General features: G+C 33.2%; 2 protein-coding genes across 2 annotated transcripts in view; one reads left to right on the forward strand and one right to left on the reverse strand.

Annotated features, from left to right (window-relative positions):
* Positions 1-224: 224 nt before the first annotated feature.
* LOC308488342 (U6 snRNA-associated Sm-like protein LSm3) lies at positions 225-545 on the forward strand (the record flags this gene model as incomplete). The annotated part of the gene is made up of 1 exon (XM_081028010.1): positions 225-545. One exon carries the CDS (start codon positions 225-227, stop codon positions 543-545), a length of 321 nt encoding a protein of 106 aa, XP_080884136.1.
* Positions 546-10873: 10328 nt separating this feature from the next.
* BRIP1 (BRCA1 interacting DNA helicase 1) overlaps positions 10874-19893 on the reverse strand; it is a gene marked incomplete at its 3' end in the record, with an annotated part of 148564 nt that continues 139544 nt past the window's right edge. The window contains 4 exon segments of the mRNA XM_081027780.1: positions 10874-10902; positions 10905-11720; positions 13030-13356; positions 16079-16161. Coding sequence (XP_080883906.1) covers positions 10874-10902; positions 10905-11720; positions 13030-13356; positions 16079-16161 — 1255 coding nt within the window.

Consider the following 19893-nt stretch of genomic DNA (forward strand, 5'->3'; position numbering starts at 1 on the left):
TTGTCCCTACTTCTTCTAGGAAGAGTGGAGTTCAGAATTATTTCTAGGTGAGTGCAGGGCCTGGGGTAAATAATATTTGGCTTACTCCCTTCTATCCAACGTTAGAAACAGGTATTGGCAGAATAAAAATGAACATGATGAGCAGACTTGAAAGTGGCTGGGAAATTGTAAAAGGTTACTAGGCAACCTGAGATATATTTATGCAAAAAAGGACACGGGGAAACATGGTGGATGATGTGGGCCAACAACAAACTACCAGCTCCATAGAAGACACCCTGGGTCTCATCGGGCTCAGCCTGGATGAGCAAATTTATGTGACGATGAGAAATGACAGAGAGCTTCGAGGTAGATTACATGCTTATAATCAACATTTAAATATGATACTGGGAGATGTGGAAGAAACTGTGACTACTATAGAAATTGATGAAGAAACATCTGAAGAGATCTATAAATCAACAAAACGGAATATTCTGATGTTCTTTGTCCTGGGAGATGGTGCTGTACTACTAGCTACCCCTCCACTGAGAGTTGGCTGGAATGAATAATTTATACTCTATGGAAAATAGAAAACTTTATATGATTGCCTCTTTAAATGTAGAAGATATTCCAAAAAATCTATGTAAATTTTGATATTAAGAAATGACCAAGGATTCTTCCACTCCTGAAATGAGTTGATTTGCAGGTAACTTACAAATTCTTAAGCTAAATTGCATTTTAATTTTTCTTCAACCCTTCCAATAAATGTGAACCCCAATGACGCAGCACTCTTTTTCAGGAATTGATTTGCTTCATCGTTTTTCCAGACAATTTCTGATTTTTAAAAATTTAATTAGATGTTTCCTTTTATGATTTAAAAAAGGATGTGGGTTTATGGGTCATTTATTTATATATAAGCATCTATCCCATTGTTTCTTAGGAATAGCCGGTGGAAAAGTTACTTTTATCATGCAGGTTGCTTCCATGAGTTACTGCCCATCCTTTACCCAGGTCAAGCCTATTAAAGCATAGGATCTGGATTTGTGTGCCTTGGAATGATTTTTTGTGGGAGTCATTATCAGACACAGATCAATACTTCATCTGTCCTAATGTGACATTTCTTATTTATACATTTTTGTTTTGAAGAGAGTTTGAGATTATTTTATTTTTTCCCTTTGCAATTCTTAAGACACTGGAGGACATATTAAAAAGCAATTTAAAAATTGCTTTTCATTTTATAATTCACATGAAAATTTAAAAAGTGCCTCATTTACATTTGAAGGCTTTAAAAAGTGACAAGGAATCAATGTAGCTATTAAATAAGTTTACCTTAATTCTTCACTGAAGTCTGATAAACCATTAATGTGGTTTTTAAATGGTTAAGAGCAGCACTGTCACCGGTGACATAAATTTTCTTCTTCTGATCTGTACTCTGATTCGGTTAAGCAATGGCAAAGGGATTTTGTGCAACTTAATTTAACATTCAGGAAGACTCTGGATTTTTATCAGCACAGAATTCTTGGAAAAAGCTTTTAAAAAAATTCCTATGGAAAAAAAGGTGAAAAAGACTTAGGGAAGGCATATCACTCTAATAATTACATAGGTTACCTAGAAAAATACTGCTGGTTGCAGTGATTTATTAAGGTTTATTTGTATATGTATGTAGTGAATGAGAAGACAACTTAATAAAGAATTATTGCATATAGTGTCAACAATAAAACAAGTAACTATATTATCACTAAAATCTGTTATCACCAACATGTGTGACTTCTAATAAACTCTATGGTTGGATGCAGACACAAAGAATGAGTGGCTTTTTAATGAGTATCTTAATTTGTTAACTTCTTCGTTATCTATAATTTCTCTAAGAATGCCTTGAGGAAGAGGCTAAGTCAAGTTAATATGAACTAAATTAAACTACATTAAAAACAATGCGGTGTGTTGCTATCTATGACCTTTGTCTAGGTAACAAATTCCTCTGGGAATCAGTTACCTCATGTTTAATATAAGAGAATTAGAAGATTTCTAAAGTTATGGCCTATTCTAAAATACTAAAACAGTAATAAACAATATAATAAAGAAATCAAAGCGGCAACTAAAGTAGCCAGTCTCAAGATAGCATGGTTCAATTCAGTTTGTGGAACTAAACAATGCCATAAATTGGGTACTTACTATTTTAAAGCACGTATCAGATACAAGAGTGACAAAGACAAACAAGGTTTTACTTTGCACAATCGTGTAAGTCTGATGTAAGAGACAGATGCAAAAATAAACAACTGAAACAACTTTTCATAGTGTTGAAAATACTATGTTGAAGTTATACACTGCGGGCCCAAGATGAAGTACACTTAATGAAGTTTTCATTAAGTACAGCACCATCTCCCAGGACGATGAAGTACACTTCTAAGTACACTTAGTTAGAAAGACACGGTAAGTTTTCAGAGGAATAACTTAGTTGAATTTATCAGGATGAGTAGGAGTTTGCCAGGTTAAGGAGAGGAAGGGGATTAGCAAAAACAATGGATGTGAAACAGCATGGTCTGGTTTTAAAACTGTGAAGTATAAAGTTAGCAAACGCTGGCAGATGAGGCTGGAGGTATTGGCAGAGACCAGATCACAAAAGGCCTGGTGTGTCTCCAGGTGGAGTTTTGATCTTGTATGGAGAAGGATTTTAAACATATGAGGGATGTGGTCAGAGTTGCATTTTAGATTGGCTAATGGGCAACAAAGTAGAAGGTGGACTTTTGGGAAAAGACTGGTGGCAAAGTGAGTAGTTAAGAAATAGTACTCTAGGGGCGGCCAGTTAGCTCAGTTGGTTAGAGTGTGATGCTCTTAACAAGGTTGCTGGTTCAATCCCCACATGGGCCACTGTGAGCTGAGCCCTCCACAACTACTAGATTGAAACAACTACTTGACTTGGAGCTGATGGGTCCTGAAAAAACATACTTAAAAATAAAGTTAAAAAAAAAAAGAAATATTACTCTAGTAATAGATTATGAGGGTCTGAATTAATGAACAATGAAGATGGAGAGTAGGGGAGAGCTGAGCAGTATTGCTCAACTCAAAAACTCAGATGACTTGCTAGTTTAAGATTTGGAGAACTAGGTGAATGATGATGTCACCAGTTGAAACAGGAAGAACAGATTTCAGAAAATAACGTTTTGTATATATTGAGTTTGAGATGTTTTGAGACATCCAACACGTTGAGCAGTCAGTTGGATGATAGACTGGGAATCATCAGCATATAGTTCAAAAGAGGTTAAGATTATCCAGAAGTATATCAACCAGGAAGGGAAGTGGCTGAGAAAAGAATATGTAAGTTTAGTCCACTGCTGGCGGGTGAGGGGAGAAAGGGAACTGGTCAGGGAAAACACATGAGCTGAAAGGCAGTGTTGAGAATCCAATTATTGAAGTCTAGATGTCGTAACACTCTACTATATCCACTACTATACAATCTTCTTCAGCAGTGGCTCAACTTTCCAGATGGAGTAATGACAGAGGCAGACTGTGATATTAACCTAGGTTTGGGGATTTTGCAGGACTGAGATAGCAGAATGACAAAGGTGGATAGTTCAGGACACCAGTGAGAGAATAGTTCCAGTGACTATAAAGCCCAAACTTGGAAGAAAGCAAAGACTGAAGGAGGATGATAAATTGGGAGGAAAACGGGAGTAGGTATGGAAGGAAGAATGGAATAAAGGCTAGAAGGACAGAAGATCAGAAAGGTGATCAGAGGATTTTGGTGTTCAAGGTTACACGAGTAAGTCTCAGCATATAGTCAATGGAAATAGGTGGATAAAATGGAAGCGAAATCGTAAGAAGTGAAGAAACTGAGGCTTTGATATTGGGTAAGTTAGAAAGTGTTAAGAATCTGTAATTGGAAGTTATGATACCTGGGTACTAGTTCTGACTCTAATGTCACTAGTTAGCAATGTTACCTAAGGCAATGTTAAGCTCTTTGGGTTGTTTTGAGAAGATTCCTTCTTTTCATAAAAAAATAATTACTAAGCCCCTGCTATGTGTCAAGTATTCTACTGTGCCTTAGGACTATTTCTACCTTCAGAGAGTTTATATTCCTTAATGGATATTAATGTATCTTTGTTTATAAAAATGTTATGTATTATAAAATTATTATATGTATTATAAAAGTATTATAAAAATGTTATGATTCTGGAAAGCACTCCTTTGGAAAGAGTAAGATACTAAGGCTTGCTTTCAGAATTCTAAGACTATGCCTTTCATAAAGAGATTCTGGCAAACAAAGGTGGACTAAAATCAATATAAAAGTACAAAAATACACCAAAAAACAGAAGGTGGAAAGAGCTCCATGACCTTTCCCTCATTTTATAAAATAAGAATAATCCCATCTATATTGCTGACTTTGACAGGCTACTTTGAGAACCAAATGAATTAATGGTTGCACAAACTATAATATACTACATGCCCCACTCCAAAGCACTACAGAAGATGTACTTGCTATGTCCTTGCTTTATTTCCTTTAGGTAGGTAAATAACCCAGAGTAGAGGCTAAGAGATCTGAAGATGGGAACATCAGGAAAAACAGCATATCCTGAATTTCCTCAAGAGTATTTTTAAAAAATGTCAGCATTTTTTTCATTAAAAACTTAAAAGAAAATTTGTCAAGATGTTTCCTGTTTCAAACAAATTCTGCTGTTACCTTACAGATCCTCTAACTAAAATCATAAACTGTGCACGCCAGTATGCACACTCAACACACACTGCTGTGTGCCTTGCCTTCATTACAGCTCTTGTCACACTGTACCACACGGTTTACTAGTATGTGAATTAGGCTATGAATTCCTGGTGGACATGACCCTCGTCTTACTCATCTTTGGTAGCCCTAGAGCATAGCACAGCTCGTAATGCAAAGCAGGCTCTCAAAATATGTCAGATGAATGAGTGGATGGATGAATAAATGCTAGAAAATATGAGAGGCTGTTCTTATCTTTCAGGGGGTCACAGTGTGCCAGAAAGACTCACAAATTGCAATATCATACTATAAATATTACATTGGGACAGACAGAAGAAAACTAATTAATTAATTTGTCCTAGGGTGGTAAGAGGATTGAAAGGCTTCTGAAATAGTGACATTTTGGCTAGTCAACTAGTGCATATGAAACTCAATTCACAGGAATCCAATTGTATCAGAATAACACTGTTTATGGACATCTCGGAGTGCAAAAATCCAACATTTTTTGTAGGTAAAGTTGGTAGAAGTACATCCTTTAGAATAAAAGAAAGAAAAGACACCGTCTGGCCCACAACCAAAGGAATAGAAAAAGTATGAGGGACTTAAGGTTGTTAGGCAATAAAAATAAAAAATTTGCAAAGACAAAAATCACGAGTCTAGAAATTGGTCAAATGAAATAGGTATTTACAAGGGCCAAGTATCACATGACAAAATCCTGACAGAACTAAATACATTATTAATAGAATGCACTATTCAACTCATTTAGTCATAGTCAGTAAATATAATGTTAGGAGTATGAGTAAAAAACACAGAGCAAAAAAAAACTTCCTGCCCTGCCCTATGGATCTTACATAGAACGCTCTAAATAGATTTCAGTGTTCCTTTGATAAACTTTTTTTGTTCGCAATGTACATATACCTTAAGATATAAACATAAATGCAAAAAAATAGAAAATAAATTTTCACAATATTTACCTTGCTAGTTAAAAAATAACTACATAGAATTTTTTTTTTCCCAAAGGGGCTCAAAGTGCTTTTCAGCACATGAAACAAATTTGAAGGTCCAATTTCAGGATGCTGAGATAACAATTACAGTCGATTACTGTTCAGTTTCCTAACAACTAACATTTGGACAGTGCTTCAGAATTTATAGTGCACTTTCACATATTGCGTATCATCGCATTTAATCCTCACACAATAGTTTCCTTAAGTAGGTATTACTTACCTTTTTCCCTCTAGAAAATAAAGCTGAGGCTCAGTAATGTAAAATATGATCAAGGTTACTCAGTAAATAGGAGGGCCAAAACTTAAAATTGTTCCTGACCCCAAATTCTGTTATTTTTCTCCTTGCCTGATGTTAAAAAAAAGCTTTGATGTACTCTATTGCATTGATCTTCATGTTTGAGCTATTTCTTATGAAATTATTATTAATCTCCATTTTAAAATGGAAAAGAAAACAGAAGTTCTGAGAATTTAAGCAACTTGCCCAAAGTCAGTCAGCAGGTGGCATTGGAACGTTTCGAAGTCTAATGGTAACAGAGTCCATGTATATTGCCAATCAACTTTAAAGACTAAAATATGGAAATATTAATACATCAATCTACTTTACTGCAATTTAGGTTTGTCTATACCAAGGATGGCACAAAGTAATTTTTTTTATTTTGCCTACCTTCTTCTGCTTTAAGTAATAATTCAGTTTCACAAGCAATACAATAAAGTCCTGGCTAGCAAGGAGGGTTACTTGGGTCCTTTTTCAGCAGATAAAAGAGATCAATATTTGAAAGGATGGTTAATATTCAAACATGAATACCATATGATAGTTTGAAAAAAGAGAAAATATACCAAGTCAATACTTGATACAAATTAATAACAATCAGTATTTAATGTCCTTACATCTTTTCAACTATATCTGAATCACATACAAGATGATGGCATCTAGCTTAGTTTGAATAAATGATATTCCCCATGTACAATCTTATACTTTATAATAGAAAGGGCCAAATAAAACATTTTAATATTAAGTTTTATAAATATTGATGTAAAATAATTTAGTGTGAAATGATGAAATTTTGGGGAAAAGTATGAGAATCAAAATCATATAAATTGTTTAGAAAAGAAAGATCAATGTGATATATAGATGATGTATTACAGAACTGTATACTGGAAACCTATGTAATTTTACTAACCATTGTACCCCAATAAATTTTAATTAAAAAAAGACCAAGATAAAAATACAAATTTGTTATAAAAGAGTACTAAAATATCTACATGCTGCCTTGTTAACAAATACTACTTTTAATCAGTATTTACTTAGATTTTCAAAGGTTAATTTCTGAAAATAGTAAGTTTCATACAGCTTTTGTTTTCCTTTGAATATCTTGAAGCTTGTTTATTACAGAGTAGGATTTGGTATAAGATGGGTTGTTTTGAACCTAGTCCAAGAGTTTAGTTACTGAAAGCAGTTCATTATTATGTGGTTTCACCAATAAGGTGATCCACTGGCTCAGATCCCTTGGATATTATAACAAGGCTCCATTGTAGAATACAGGAAGCCAGGCAGCTAATGGTTCGTTCTATCAAGTGAAAGCTTAAGAAACAGAATTCTTTTTTTTTTCTTTATAGGCATGAAAATCGTTTAAGGCTAGAGAATCATAAGTCTAGGTCATCTGTCTAATTTTCAATTTCCTGAAGTGATATTCTTTATTGTATGTTTAATAGCTGTACAGATACTTCATGTTATGGTTTTAGCTTCCTTAGATATTCATTGTCTGTGGTCTTAAATTTTTTTTTTTTTTATTATTAAAAAGTTCAGTATTAATACTGCCTTTCTATTTACAAAGGATTGACTGCATTTGTCTATGAAAATAGATAAGAAACGACCAAGACTTCATAAAGGCTAAAGTAAAATCTTGTGTAACTCATTGATAAATATGAGATTAAAAAGAGCATAACCAAGAGTAATCATGTCGTGCTCGCTTCGGCAGCACATATACCAAGAGTAATCATGTGGTAATTATATACAAAAGAATGACACCATTGAAATTAAATGACTACAATAACCAGTCTTTCAAGTGATTTTACAATAGGCACTTGGGTTTCATGAAATTTTATAATCAACCCTAAAGAATTACATATTTCGAATGTGTTTTACTATAGGATAATATCATGACAAAGTCATACTGCAGAAAAACAATGTGAGAAAGCCTTTTTAAAAAATTAACATCTTGAATAGAAGGATCATAACGAAGACTAAATACAAACCCTACGTGACCTTTGAAACAGTGCCAAAATAAAAACTATGTAATAATTAAATGCATTGTAGTAGCGTATTAAGAGTTGTCATTAATTTCCAACACAACTACTGTGTTTCCCCGAAAATAAGACCTAGCCGGACAATCGTCTCTAATGTGTCTTCTGGAGCAAAATTAATATAAGACCTGATCTTATTTTACTATAAGACTGGGTATAATATAACATAATAAATATATAATATAATACTGGGTCTTAACACTAATATTTGCTCCAAAAGACACATTAGAGCTGATTGTCCAGCTAGGTCTTATTTTAGGGGAAACACAGTACAGCAAGTTTTAAATGATTCATCTAAATTTCAAAAGTCAAGTCATGAAACATCTACTCTTTACATTGTACCTTTCTTCCATAAATAAAGCCCTTTCTCCAAATGGTAGTTTCCTTGGTCTGTGGCCTGTGCGCTCTATGTACTTTCAGCCCTTGAATAAATTCAGTAGTAGATAATTACTTCATATTCATTAAATGGGTAAATTACTGATAAACATTTTCTATCTTAAATATCTCAAAAGCCTTAAAGAATAAACCAAATATTTTTTTCTTCTTACTATATAACAATTCCTTATTGGTCTATCTGCCTATCTATCAATCAATCAATCACCAGGGGAGGCTTCATATATAGCACTCCAGATATATGATTTACTCACTAATAATTGATGGCTGGCCATGTGCCAGATACTCTTTTAAATGCTTTTAATGTTTTAACTTATTTAACTCTCTAAAATATCTCTTTAAAAAGTATGTAATCACTAATGAAAATGTCCTACCTCCTACTCTATTACAAGGTTAGTACTTTGCTCCTTGCAATATCCTCCTGGTCCAAGTTATAATCTGAGGAGACCACACACCTGTTTCAAAACTGACATCGCTGTACAAAATTTCAAAACATCTCTTGGAATTACTAAAAGCTTGTGGCACATCTCTACATACATTCTAAGCAATGGAAATTTTTAGCCTTGGAGAGAATTATAGTTTGGAAGGAATAAATCTTATCTACTGAACAGGATGGTATTTGAGATCAAGTTGGATAATAATATTAAGTTACAACAAAAAAATAATGTGCATGAGTTTTCTCAGGTAGTTTACCAATTCTTCTAAAGGCAATCTTAAGCGTCCAAAAATGTTTTAATCACAGCACTGTTAAAATAAATATCTTGCTTCCTAAATTATTATGCATATATTCATGCAATTATTCCCTAAAGGTAGATGAGTGTCATTTCAACTTTTCTATAAAACGGTTTGATTTATTCTACTGATTTTGGAACAAAAGCAAATGAAAATTGATTTTCAGAGTAAAATAACATATATTCCTTTAAATTATAGATTTTTAAAGCTGAAAGGGATTTGCATGATTTTATAGTACTAAATTCTGCATTTCACAGATGAAACATTCCCCAAGAGGCCTTGTGATTGCCAACATGACTTAACAAATGAGTGGCAGAGCCAGGAATAGAGCCCAAGTCGCTTGTCTTCTACCTGGTATTCTTTTATTACCCCACTACCTTTACCTGTGAATTAAGAGCTATAGCAGAGAGGAGAAATAGTTACACCCTTTCAAAACAATTTAGAAATTACTTTCTAATCTAGTGTTTTGTAACCTACTACTCACTGATCAAAAAATTATGATACCAGTTAGGATCTAATACAACCCAATTTATAGATGAATTCTTTAAGTGGTAAATTATCAATTTAAATTTCTTTAAACTATGTTTAGAGTTGTAACATCCAGTGCTACAGAAACAGTTAAACTGTATTCTACCTAAACACCATCAAAATAAAAGTAAACATATCCATATATAATTCATTTATCCAAATGAATATAAAAGAAACTTGAATGCTGGGAATTTTGACTTGAAAATAATACCACATCCACAACTGGAATAGCTCATAAAATTTCAATTCAAATCACTCACAAGAAGCCTCAATGTCGATAGAAATAACATGTTTCTTAGAAAAAAGTCAGTGAATGCAGTTTTGGAATGACATCACAGAAGACCATCTTTTATAACCATTTTTGACCTGAAGTATAGCTTCATTCACAAAACCATGAACAAAGTCAAAATTTACAGAAAGGCTTACTGAGCCTTAAAGGAACATTTTTCAACTATAGTTACATGTTTGCATTTACTTATCAAATTTACATATAAAGTTTTCCATCTTAACAGTTGCCAAATTAAAGCCTTTATGCTAGAACATGTCACTTTTCCCCACAATGATGATGAAGTTAAATAATCAGACTTGAAAATTTGGAGTTCTTCATTTGGCATTTTATAACTTTACAGAAGTTTGCTTAAAATATGCTTGATTTTGGTTTATCAAACAAATGTAAAACAATTTCAATTAAGAATGCATGCAGTTTTCTTCCTTAATTCTTAATTACTTATAAGTAGGCAGTTTAATACAGGAATAAACTTTTCAAGAACACTTAGATTTCTAAAAATAAAATCCCAGATCAATTTGAGGTAAAATCTATAGTGAAACTTGGCTGAGGTGTGCCTGAATTAGACTGCTCTTAATGTTTATGTATCAGTATGAAAACAAGTGGATGAAGAAGACTACAAAATACAAATATTTACGTAAAATTTAAAGTGCTTTAGACAACTACACATCTTTGTGTAGCTGATTGATTTTGAATTGCTTTCAGCTAAGGAAGAATTGTTGGAGAAAAATATTTTGTATGAATCACTTTATCAAAACTCAAGGATGATAAAACTTACATTTCTGAACATTTAAAAACTCTAATGATAATGAATTAAAGTGGAAAATATATCTCAAATTTTAAAAAAATGACACCACTTATCCAATGTATAAATTATCATTTATGATTGTTTAATATAACCACAATGACATATTTTTATAGCTTGACAGTTAAGTATTATTATCTAACACCAGGCAACAGACCTTTTTTTTTGAAGAAGACTGTTTAAAGTTCTTTATATCCATTTCATGAGTTTCCCCCAGTTCCAATTCATTTATACAAGTTGTTTTTGCATTACTACCAATGTCATCAACTTTACTGTCTTTAATATGCATGACTGTATTCAATTTGGCATCTGTGCAATCCTCAGCTTCCATTTCCCCGACTGAATCTATTCCATTCATAGTCCTAACTTCAAAAAGATCTTCAGCTAGGACACAATTTGAATTATTAGCCAATCTATTATCTCTGTCAGTTTCAACTAGTTCATTTTTTTCTTCATTTGTATCTACAGGATCATAAAGTTCAGGTGTGAAGTAGATAGAGTCATCTTCTGCTTCTGTTTCACAATCTCTATTTAAAGTGGAAAGTTTAGTTTCTTCACTTACTAAAGACAATTCAATGTCTGGATCCAGGGTTTCTTCACAGCAGAGCAGCTGTTTGGAATGATCTTTTTCAAGAAAAGCAGCATCAATATTTATTGATGAAATAATGGTTTCTGACTGAATGCATGGCCCAAGTGATGTGTTTATGCTCAGAGATGAGGACTCAAATTTATCTGTGAGTGGCAAATCAGTTTTACATCCTTTTTCTGTTTTGAAAGTGGAAGAACTAGAGGCACAGTCCTCTGATGACTTAAATTTAGGTGGTGTTGTCAGAATTTTACTAGTAAGATGCTGTCCCAAAGAATTAAAACTAGACCAGCTAATTCTCTTTGTTTGTTTGTTAAAGGTTGGGCTTGTGGATCTGGATATCACAACTTTTTCTGCTTTCATTGCCTGGGCAGATTCTTCCAATAATACTGGATCTATGAATACAAAAATTGAAGATTGTTAACTTTCTGCGTCTAACATAACAATTGTTCTATTAAAATGATTTTTGTTAGAAATACTACAACTGTATAGGATACATAATTTTGAGCCCACAACCACTAGTAGCAGGATTTTCATCTTAGAAGGTAAAACACAAAATGTTAATTCTGAAAGGAATCTTAGGTCTCCAGTGATTCCTAACCCAAGTTAAAATGCTGTCTGGTAAATTATCAAATTCAACACCAAGGATCTCAGGAATGAGAAAAGGAGGGGTAAAGAGGAAGATGGCTGAGTAAAGGAGGGAACAGGCTGTAAAAATTTGCCTTGAAAATCCACCAACAAATGATTAAAAAGAAACTGATCTAGACTAATTCCCTTAGGGAAACTGACAACCAGAAAGACTAAGATGTAATATTGGTTAATTAGACCCGAACTAGAACCTAGGTTTCCTGATTACCAGTATAATGGCCCTGAATTCACTATGACGTTTATTTAGGATAGAAGCATATATTATAAAATATTTTTAAATGAGTACATTAAACTATTATCATATATTAATTAAAACAATTGAAATAACTTCCAATGATATAGACCACAAACTTTTTCAATAAGAGGGTAGACATTAAATATTTTAGGTTTTGTGGGTCATATTGTATCAATCTCAACTACTCAATTATGGTCTTCTAGTATAATAATAGAACTAGTCAAGTCTCCTGTTATACACAATATGGAAATAAATGGGTGTTGAGTATGTCCCATTTAACTTTGCAAAAAACAGACAGTAGGCCAAATTTGGTCCATAGGCCAGTTTGCCAATCCTTGATATAGAGCGTTATATTTTAATATATTTTAAAATATTTTATATCATTTAGAACAAATGACTTTTACTTCCCTAACCTAAGAAATTAATGTAAAAAAAAAAATCTATAAATTAGATCAATTTTTAAAATACATCTACCGTTTGTTTAGTACTTTATAACACTGTGATATTGATCATGTTGTTAGATCTTCACAATCCAACCTGGAGAGATAGGCAACAGATAATTCTTTTTCTATTAAGACTCAAAAAAGTTAAATGACCTGCTAGTTAGTGGCAAAACTTGTTAGTAGAAAACCAAAAATATGCTCAAGTCTCCTGACAAGAGTTTGTTACCATTCCAATACACCACACTATTTCATTAATTTTTGGTAACACCTTGTATTACAAACCAATATATTTAAGGAAATTAATCTATAACAATATCATTTCACTAAATATAATGCAAGACTTCTCTATCAAATGTAAATGGACAGAACTTTTCATACTTTTATCCTTTATGGAGGTGATGTCACTTGGTAGAGAACTTTCAGTTATCATTTTAGGACACTGTAGTTCTTGGACACACATTTTTGCTTCACCATCCCTAGGACTTTCTGGTGATGGATGACTTGCTGCTTCTAATAAATAAGCGGAGGCATTGTCCTTCAAACAGGCCACTTCAAGTGTAAACTCATTGTCCTGTACAGACTTTCCATCCTCTTTGAACACATTAGTGACCTTTTGGTGCTTTTTGGAAAATTCAGCCAAGGACTCCAGTGCACTTTCAAAGGTTGAATGGTGCTGAATCTGCTGCCGTATCCATTTAGAAAGTCCTAAGAAAAAGTAAATCCAGGAAAGAAATGTTGATTTTAAATTACTAAGATCTTATATATTAAGAAAAAACTTAGATAATTTCTCTAATGAAGTAATCTACTTGAATTTAGAGTATATAGAATGGTTCTCAATATTTTTCCGTTTTTTACCTTCATATGTACAATATGCTCATGTATCACTAACACTTCTCTTTATATGCAGTGATTGTCAACTAAAGGGAGGGAAGAGGCAGTGGGAGAAGAGTGAGGAGGGGGAAATATATTATTCATCAGTTTAAATTAACTGGGGAATAAGGCAGTTATTCAATTCCATCATAATTCCCCACAAAAACTGTCTTCCTTTTAATTGTAGGGAAACTAGAATTTGTAAAGAACACAATCTTCCATTCTGATTTTCTAAATTTGATACCTTTTGCAAAAATTCAAGATTCCAGTCTCATAGGTTCTTTTTTGTTCCTCTTTTCCCTTAATTCTAAATATTAAACTTTTCTGGGGGAGGGTGAGTAAAAAGAATAACATTGTTTTATGGGCAAATCATGTCATATGTAAATATTAAATAATTATTTTTTAATACACAAATAATCAAGTAGTAAGGGACAAGATTTGACCTGTGACATATGAAAACTGCACAAAATTGAACCATATCGAATACAATATATTTACAGTATGATTCACTTCTTCAGAATGAAATTAAAACAGGTATTTGAACTTTTAGAAAATAAATGTTCTCTATTGATGTTACTAGACTATCATTTTTTGGAGTAGTTAAAAAAAATCACTATGGTATTTTAAGTTTAGGGAAAGAAAAGACAGGACTTCAAGCAACTTAAAATTCCATTTTAAAAACATTCCTTTAGTTTTTCCCCCCCAGTGGAGTTTTTCCCCTATATTTATGCAAACTGAATTTAAAAATGAATCATCACAAGGAGTTAGTATGCTTAGATAAGGAAAGGTTTCACTCTTTGAGTCTCATAAAAAATAAAAATATCTCAACAAAACTGAATTATAATTAGAAGTTTAAGTTCTAGATTTTAAAATAAGAAAACAAAATTAAGTAAGCATTTCCTTTTAAGTGCTTTGCTTTTGTTTTCTAAAAGGAGAAAATAATTATACCAAGTAAAAATACAAAATTTTCCTAAATTGAAAAAGTTTAGTACTATAATTATACCTCTTTCATTTTAACCATTTTGTAATCAAAGAAAGCCTTTTCAGTGTAAAATATCAGTTTGCTTTTGAGACTTAAAAGAATCTGAGCTCCACCTGCTGACTAAACATAAGCACTTAACATTCTGCTTTTAGTTATATCTTGACTTACATACGATGGCTGGCTTTACATACAAAGGGAAGAAGACTAATGAAGAAGCCTTTGTTACTTTAATCCAGGTGCATATGTGTTAATATCAAACCAAATATAATAATTAGGCTCTGAAATGGAAAAAGCATAGTCCATATCCATAGACAGCTAATCTGAAACAAATTTAAAATTTAGCATTTCTTCATTATAGTATAGTATGAACTTTTCAGCATTAAAGATAATAAAGATTCAAACATGTCCAACAGTTTTTTAATAACTGATGGATTCCTGGTGTTGACTTTGAAGGGATTGTGTTACCATGTTTCCCGAAAATATATTATATTATCTGAGACCCGGTCTTATATTGTATTAAAATAAGACCGGGTCTTATATTAATTTTTGCTCCAAAAAAGCATTAGAGCTGATGGTCCAGCTATGTCTTATTTTTGGGGAAACACGGTATTGCTGAATAAAAATTACAGAGGCTCCTCAACTTATGATGGGGTTACGTCTCAATAAACCCACCATAAGTTGAAAATATCCTAAGTCGAAAATGAATTTGCACACACCTAACCTACCGAACATGATAGCTTAACCTAGCCTAATACCTCAGACGTGCTCTGAACACTTACATTAGCTAACAGTTGTGTAAAATCAGTTAACATGAAGCCTATTATATAATGCCCAGTATCACTAGATAGTATCCTACCACATATCACTATCCCATGAAAAGATAAAAATTCAAAATTCAAAGTACAGTTTCTACTGAAAGTGTTATCACTTGCACCATTGCAAAGTTGAAAAATCCTAAGTCAAACCATTGTAAGTTGGGAACCATCTGAATAGGTACATAATATGCCTTCATTTGACTGGGGGGAAAATGACCATCTATTTGATTTTGCAGCATGCAATGGTGTTTTCCTTTTAGAAAATACTAACTCTGACATAAACTCTATAATAACTGAAGCTTTTCTAAACCAACCAACCAACAACAAACCTCAACATATCCCAGAATGAAAGAATAAAGAATCCTAAACAGCCAAAGGAGATGTGTTTGTATGCTTAAATGTAAAAACTTAATATTTCTTAGAAAATTCATTTCTATACAACAGCATTTTCTCTGATAGTGATAAACTATTACTATGTTACTGAGTCAAATCCCACATTCTATGAAATTGGAGGATCCTAATGGATTAATACTATTTTGGTAACTAACCAGATTCTCCTCTATAAGGATTTTTTTGGTAAACATACAAGCATTAAAAGGCTAGATTCTCGGTCAAAATGAATTATACATGTTTGATCTAATGATTTAAATTCTCTGTCCAACTCTTTGTCTTTAAAAATGGAAGTCATGAAATATATGATAACATGATAACAACAAAGATTGTTATCAATTCTTCCTCGAAGCCCAGTTGAGAATCTTACCAGATATATATCGACTTGGATTGCTCCTGAAACGATCATCCACTAGAATAAGAGCTCCCCAATCATTTTTGTGTCGAATACACCTATGAAAAATAGGGAGAAAATAAAGTAGGTATAATTTTGAAAATAAAAGCTAAATTTCTAATGGAACAACAGATAGAAGATTGAGGAAATCAATGATGTGTCAGTTACATATTCCTTTAATCAAAGTCGTTATCATGAACAAGTTTATAGAAACTACTTAAAGTGTATAAAAACTCTCCTACTTCTGTCAGCTACTGATAACTTACATCCCAAAATGTTATATGTACTCTATTTTGAAAGTCAAAAAAATAGAAAATATTTTCCAAAACCTTCCTTAGCCACATAGATTACCTTTTACCTTATATATTATATTAGTTGTTGATTTTACTCTAGTTTAATGAGTTTTATCATGAATTTTAATTTTATAAATAAATTTGATATGCACCAGTTGATATGCTCAAGTAGTTTTTCTTCTTTAGACTGGATGACACTGGCGAAAATTTGAATACTGAGCCAGCCTTTCATTCCTGGGATAATCACACATGGTCATGGTGCACTATTCATTTTATAGATTATTGGATTTGATTTGCTAACAATTTTTTATTAAAAAATAATTTTAAAAAAGTAAGAGTACAATTTAGGAGTTTTTAGCACATTTACAAGGCTGTACAACCTATACCATTATCTATTACAGAACATTTTTATCTCATCAAAAAGAAACCCAGGCTCATTATTAGTCACTTTCAGTTACCCCAATTATTCTCTCTAACCCCTGGTGACCATTAATCTACTTTCTGTCTCTATAAGTTTGCCTATTTTGGACATTTTCTATAACTAGAATCATACAATATATGGCATTTTGTGTCTAGCTTCTTTCCCTTAGCACGTTTTCAAGGTTACTTGCATTGTGCATCAGTACTTCACTCTTTTTAATGGCTGAATAATATTCCACCATCTGGATATACCACAATTTGTTGATGCATTTATAAGTTAATGGGCATTTGGGTTGTTTCCACCTTTTGATGATTATGAATAATGCTATTATGAACATTTGTGTACACATTTTGTGTGTGTGTGTGTACATGTTTTTCATTCTCTTGGATATATACCTGGGAGTGGAACTGTGGGTTTGTATGGAAAATCTATGTTTAACGTTGAGGAACTGCCACTTTTTTCCAAAGCTGTCACACAATTTTACAATGCCATTAGTTATGTATGAGATTTCAAATTTTTCCATTTCCTCACCAACACTTGTCATTGTCCATCTTTTCATTATATGTACCCTAGGAGATGTGAAGTTGTATTTCATTGTGGTTTTAATTTAAATTTCCGTAATGACTAATAATGTTAAGCATGTTTTGATGTGCATACTAGCCACTTGTGTATCTTTCTGGAGAAATATTTATTCAAACATTTAAAAATTGCATCATTTGTCTTTTTATTTTTTAATTCTAAAGTTCTTTATATATTCTGGATAGTAAATCCTTTTCAGATACATGACTTGCAAATATTTTTTCCCATATGAGTTGTTTCCATTTCTTAATTGTCCTTTAAAGAACAAAAGTTTTAACTTTGACAAAGTCCAATTTATGTAATTTTTTAAAGTTGCTTGTGCCTCTGATGTCAGGTTTAAGAAATCATTGCCTAATCCAAGGTCAAGAAGATTTACAACTTGTTAGCCTTTGATGCATTTTGAATTCACTTTTGTATATGGTGTGGGTATGAGGTAGGGTCTAACTTCATTCTTTTGTATGGGCTATCCAGTTATCCAAGTACCATATGTTAAAAAGACTATTCTTTCCCCATTGAACTGTCCTGGCACTTTTGTCAAAAATCAATTCACTGTCAAAGTATGGGTTTGTTTCTGGATCTTCAATTGTATCCCTTGTTTTATATGTCTATATTATGCAGTATAAGTCTTGATTATTGTAGCTTTGCAGTAAGTTTGAAATTGAAAATTGTCAGTTCTCCATGGAGACTAAGAAATCAGCCTGGTATTTGAAATTTATAGTGAGACTTGAATAATGAAAGCTGATTTGGAAATCTGGAGGTCTGATCAGGATGTTGAAGAGAGAGAGAGAAAAAAAAACTTTAGCAGATGGCAAATGTAAATTGAAATGTAATGTAAGCACCTGAACTTTTGTAGAAACACACATTAGCTAAGTCAATTATGAAATCTAATTATATTTCTTATGAAACCTTCTTTTAAAAAGTTGATCAGGGCCGGCCCGGTGGCTCAGGCGGTTGGAGCTTCATGCTCTTAACTCCGAAGGCTGCCGGTTTGATTCCCACATGGGCCAGTGGGCTCTCAACCACAAGGTTGCCGGTTCAACTCCTCAACCCCGGCAAGGGATGGTGGGCTGCGCCCCCTGCAACTAAAAATGGCAACTGGACCTGGAGCTGAGCTGCACCCTCCACAACTAAGATTGAAAGGACAACTTAACTTGGAATAAAGTTCTGGAAGTACACACTGTTCCCCAATAACGACCTGTTCCCCTTCCCCAATAAAATCTTTTTTTAAAAAGTTAAAAAAAAAAAAAAAAAGAAAAGAAAATTGTCAGTTCTCCAATTTTGTTCTTTTTCAAGATTTTTGGGGATATTCTGGGTCTCTTTCAATTTCCATATGAATTTTAGGATCTACTTCTCAATTTCTAAAACAAATCCAGCTGGGACTTTGGTTGGGAATGCACTGAATCTGTAGATCAATTTGGGAGAGTATTTCTATATTAACAGGTCTTCCAATCCATCATCGTGGAATACTTCATTTAGAAGTTTCTTTCAACAATGTTCCACAGCTTTCAGTGTATAAGTTTGCATTTTTTTTTTTGGTTAAAGTTATTCCTAAGTATCTTATTCTTTTTGATGTTATTGTAAATGGAATTTCCTTAATTTCACTTTTATTTTTTTTAAAGATTTTATTGGGGAAGGAGAACAGGACTTTATTGGGGAACAGTGTGTACTTCCAGGCCTTTTTTCCAAGTCAAGTTGTTGTCCTTTCAGTCTTAGTTGTGGAGGGCACAGCTCAGCTCCAAGCCCAGTTGCCGTTTTCTAGTTGCAGGGGGCACAGCTCACCATCCCTTGCGGGAGTCAAGGAATTGAACTGGCAACCTTGTGGTTGAGAGGATGCGCTCCAACCAACTGAGCCATCTGGGAGCTCAGCGGCAGCTCAGCTCAAGGTGCCATGTTCAATCTTAGTTGCAGGGGGTGGAGCCCACCATCCCTTGCGGGACTCGAGGAGATGAACTGGCAACCTTGTAGTTGAGAGCCCACTGGCCCATGTGGGAATCGAACCTGCAGCCTTTGGAGTTAGGAGTATGGAGCTCTAACCGCCTGAGCCACTGGGTCGGCCCTTAATTTTATTTTTAGACAGTTCATTCCTAGGGTACAAAGATGCAATTGATTTTTGTTTACTGAATATGCATCCTGTAACCCTGCTGAACTTGTTTATTAGCTCTATCGCTATTTTTATAAATTCCTTAAGATTTCTATGTAGATTATCATGTGATTTGCAAATTTAAAGATAATTTTACATTATTTCCAATATGCATACTTTTTTCTTTCCTAATTGCTTATAACCTCTAATACAACACTGAATACAAGTGGTCAGAGAGGATGTTCTTATTTTGCTCTCAAACTTAGGGGAAATTATTCAGTCTTCCACTGTTAAGTGTAACTATAGGTTTGTCACTGTTAAGTGTAACTATAGGTTTGTTCCACTGTTAAGTGTAACTATACGTATTGTTGTACGTATAGGGTTAAGGAACTATACGTACCCTTCTATTCCTACTTCG

The sequence above is a fragment of the Rhinolophus hipposideros genome (assembly GCF_964194185.1).
Source record: "Rhinolophus hipposideros genome assembly, chromosome: 20".
Taxonomy (NCBI): domain Eukaryota; kingdom Metazoa; phylum Chordata; class Mammalia; order Chiroptera; family Rhinolophidae; genus Rhinolophus; species Rhinolophus hipposideros.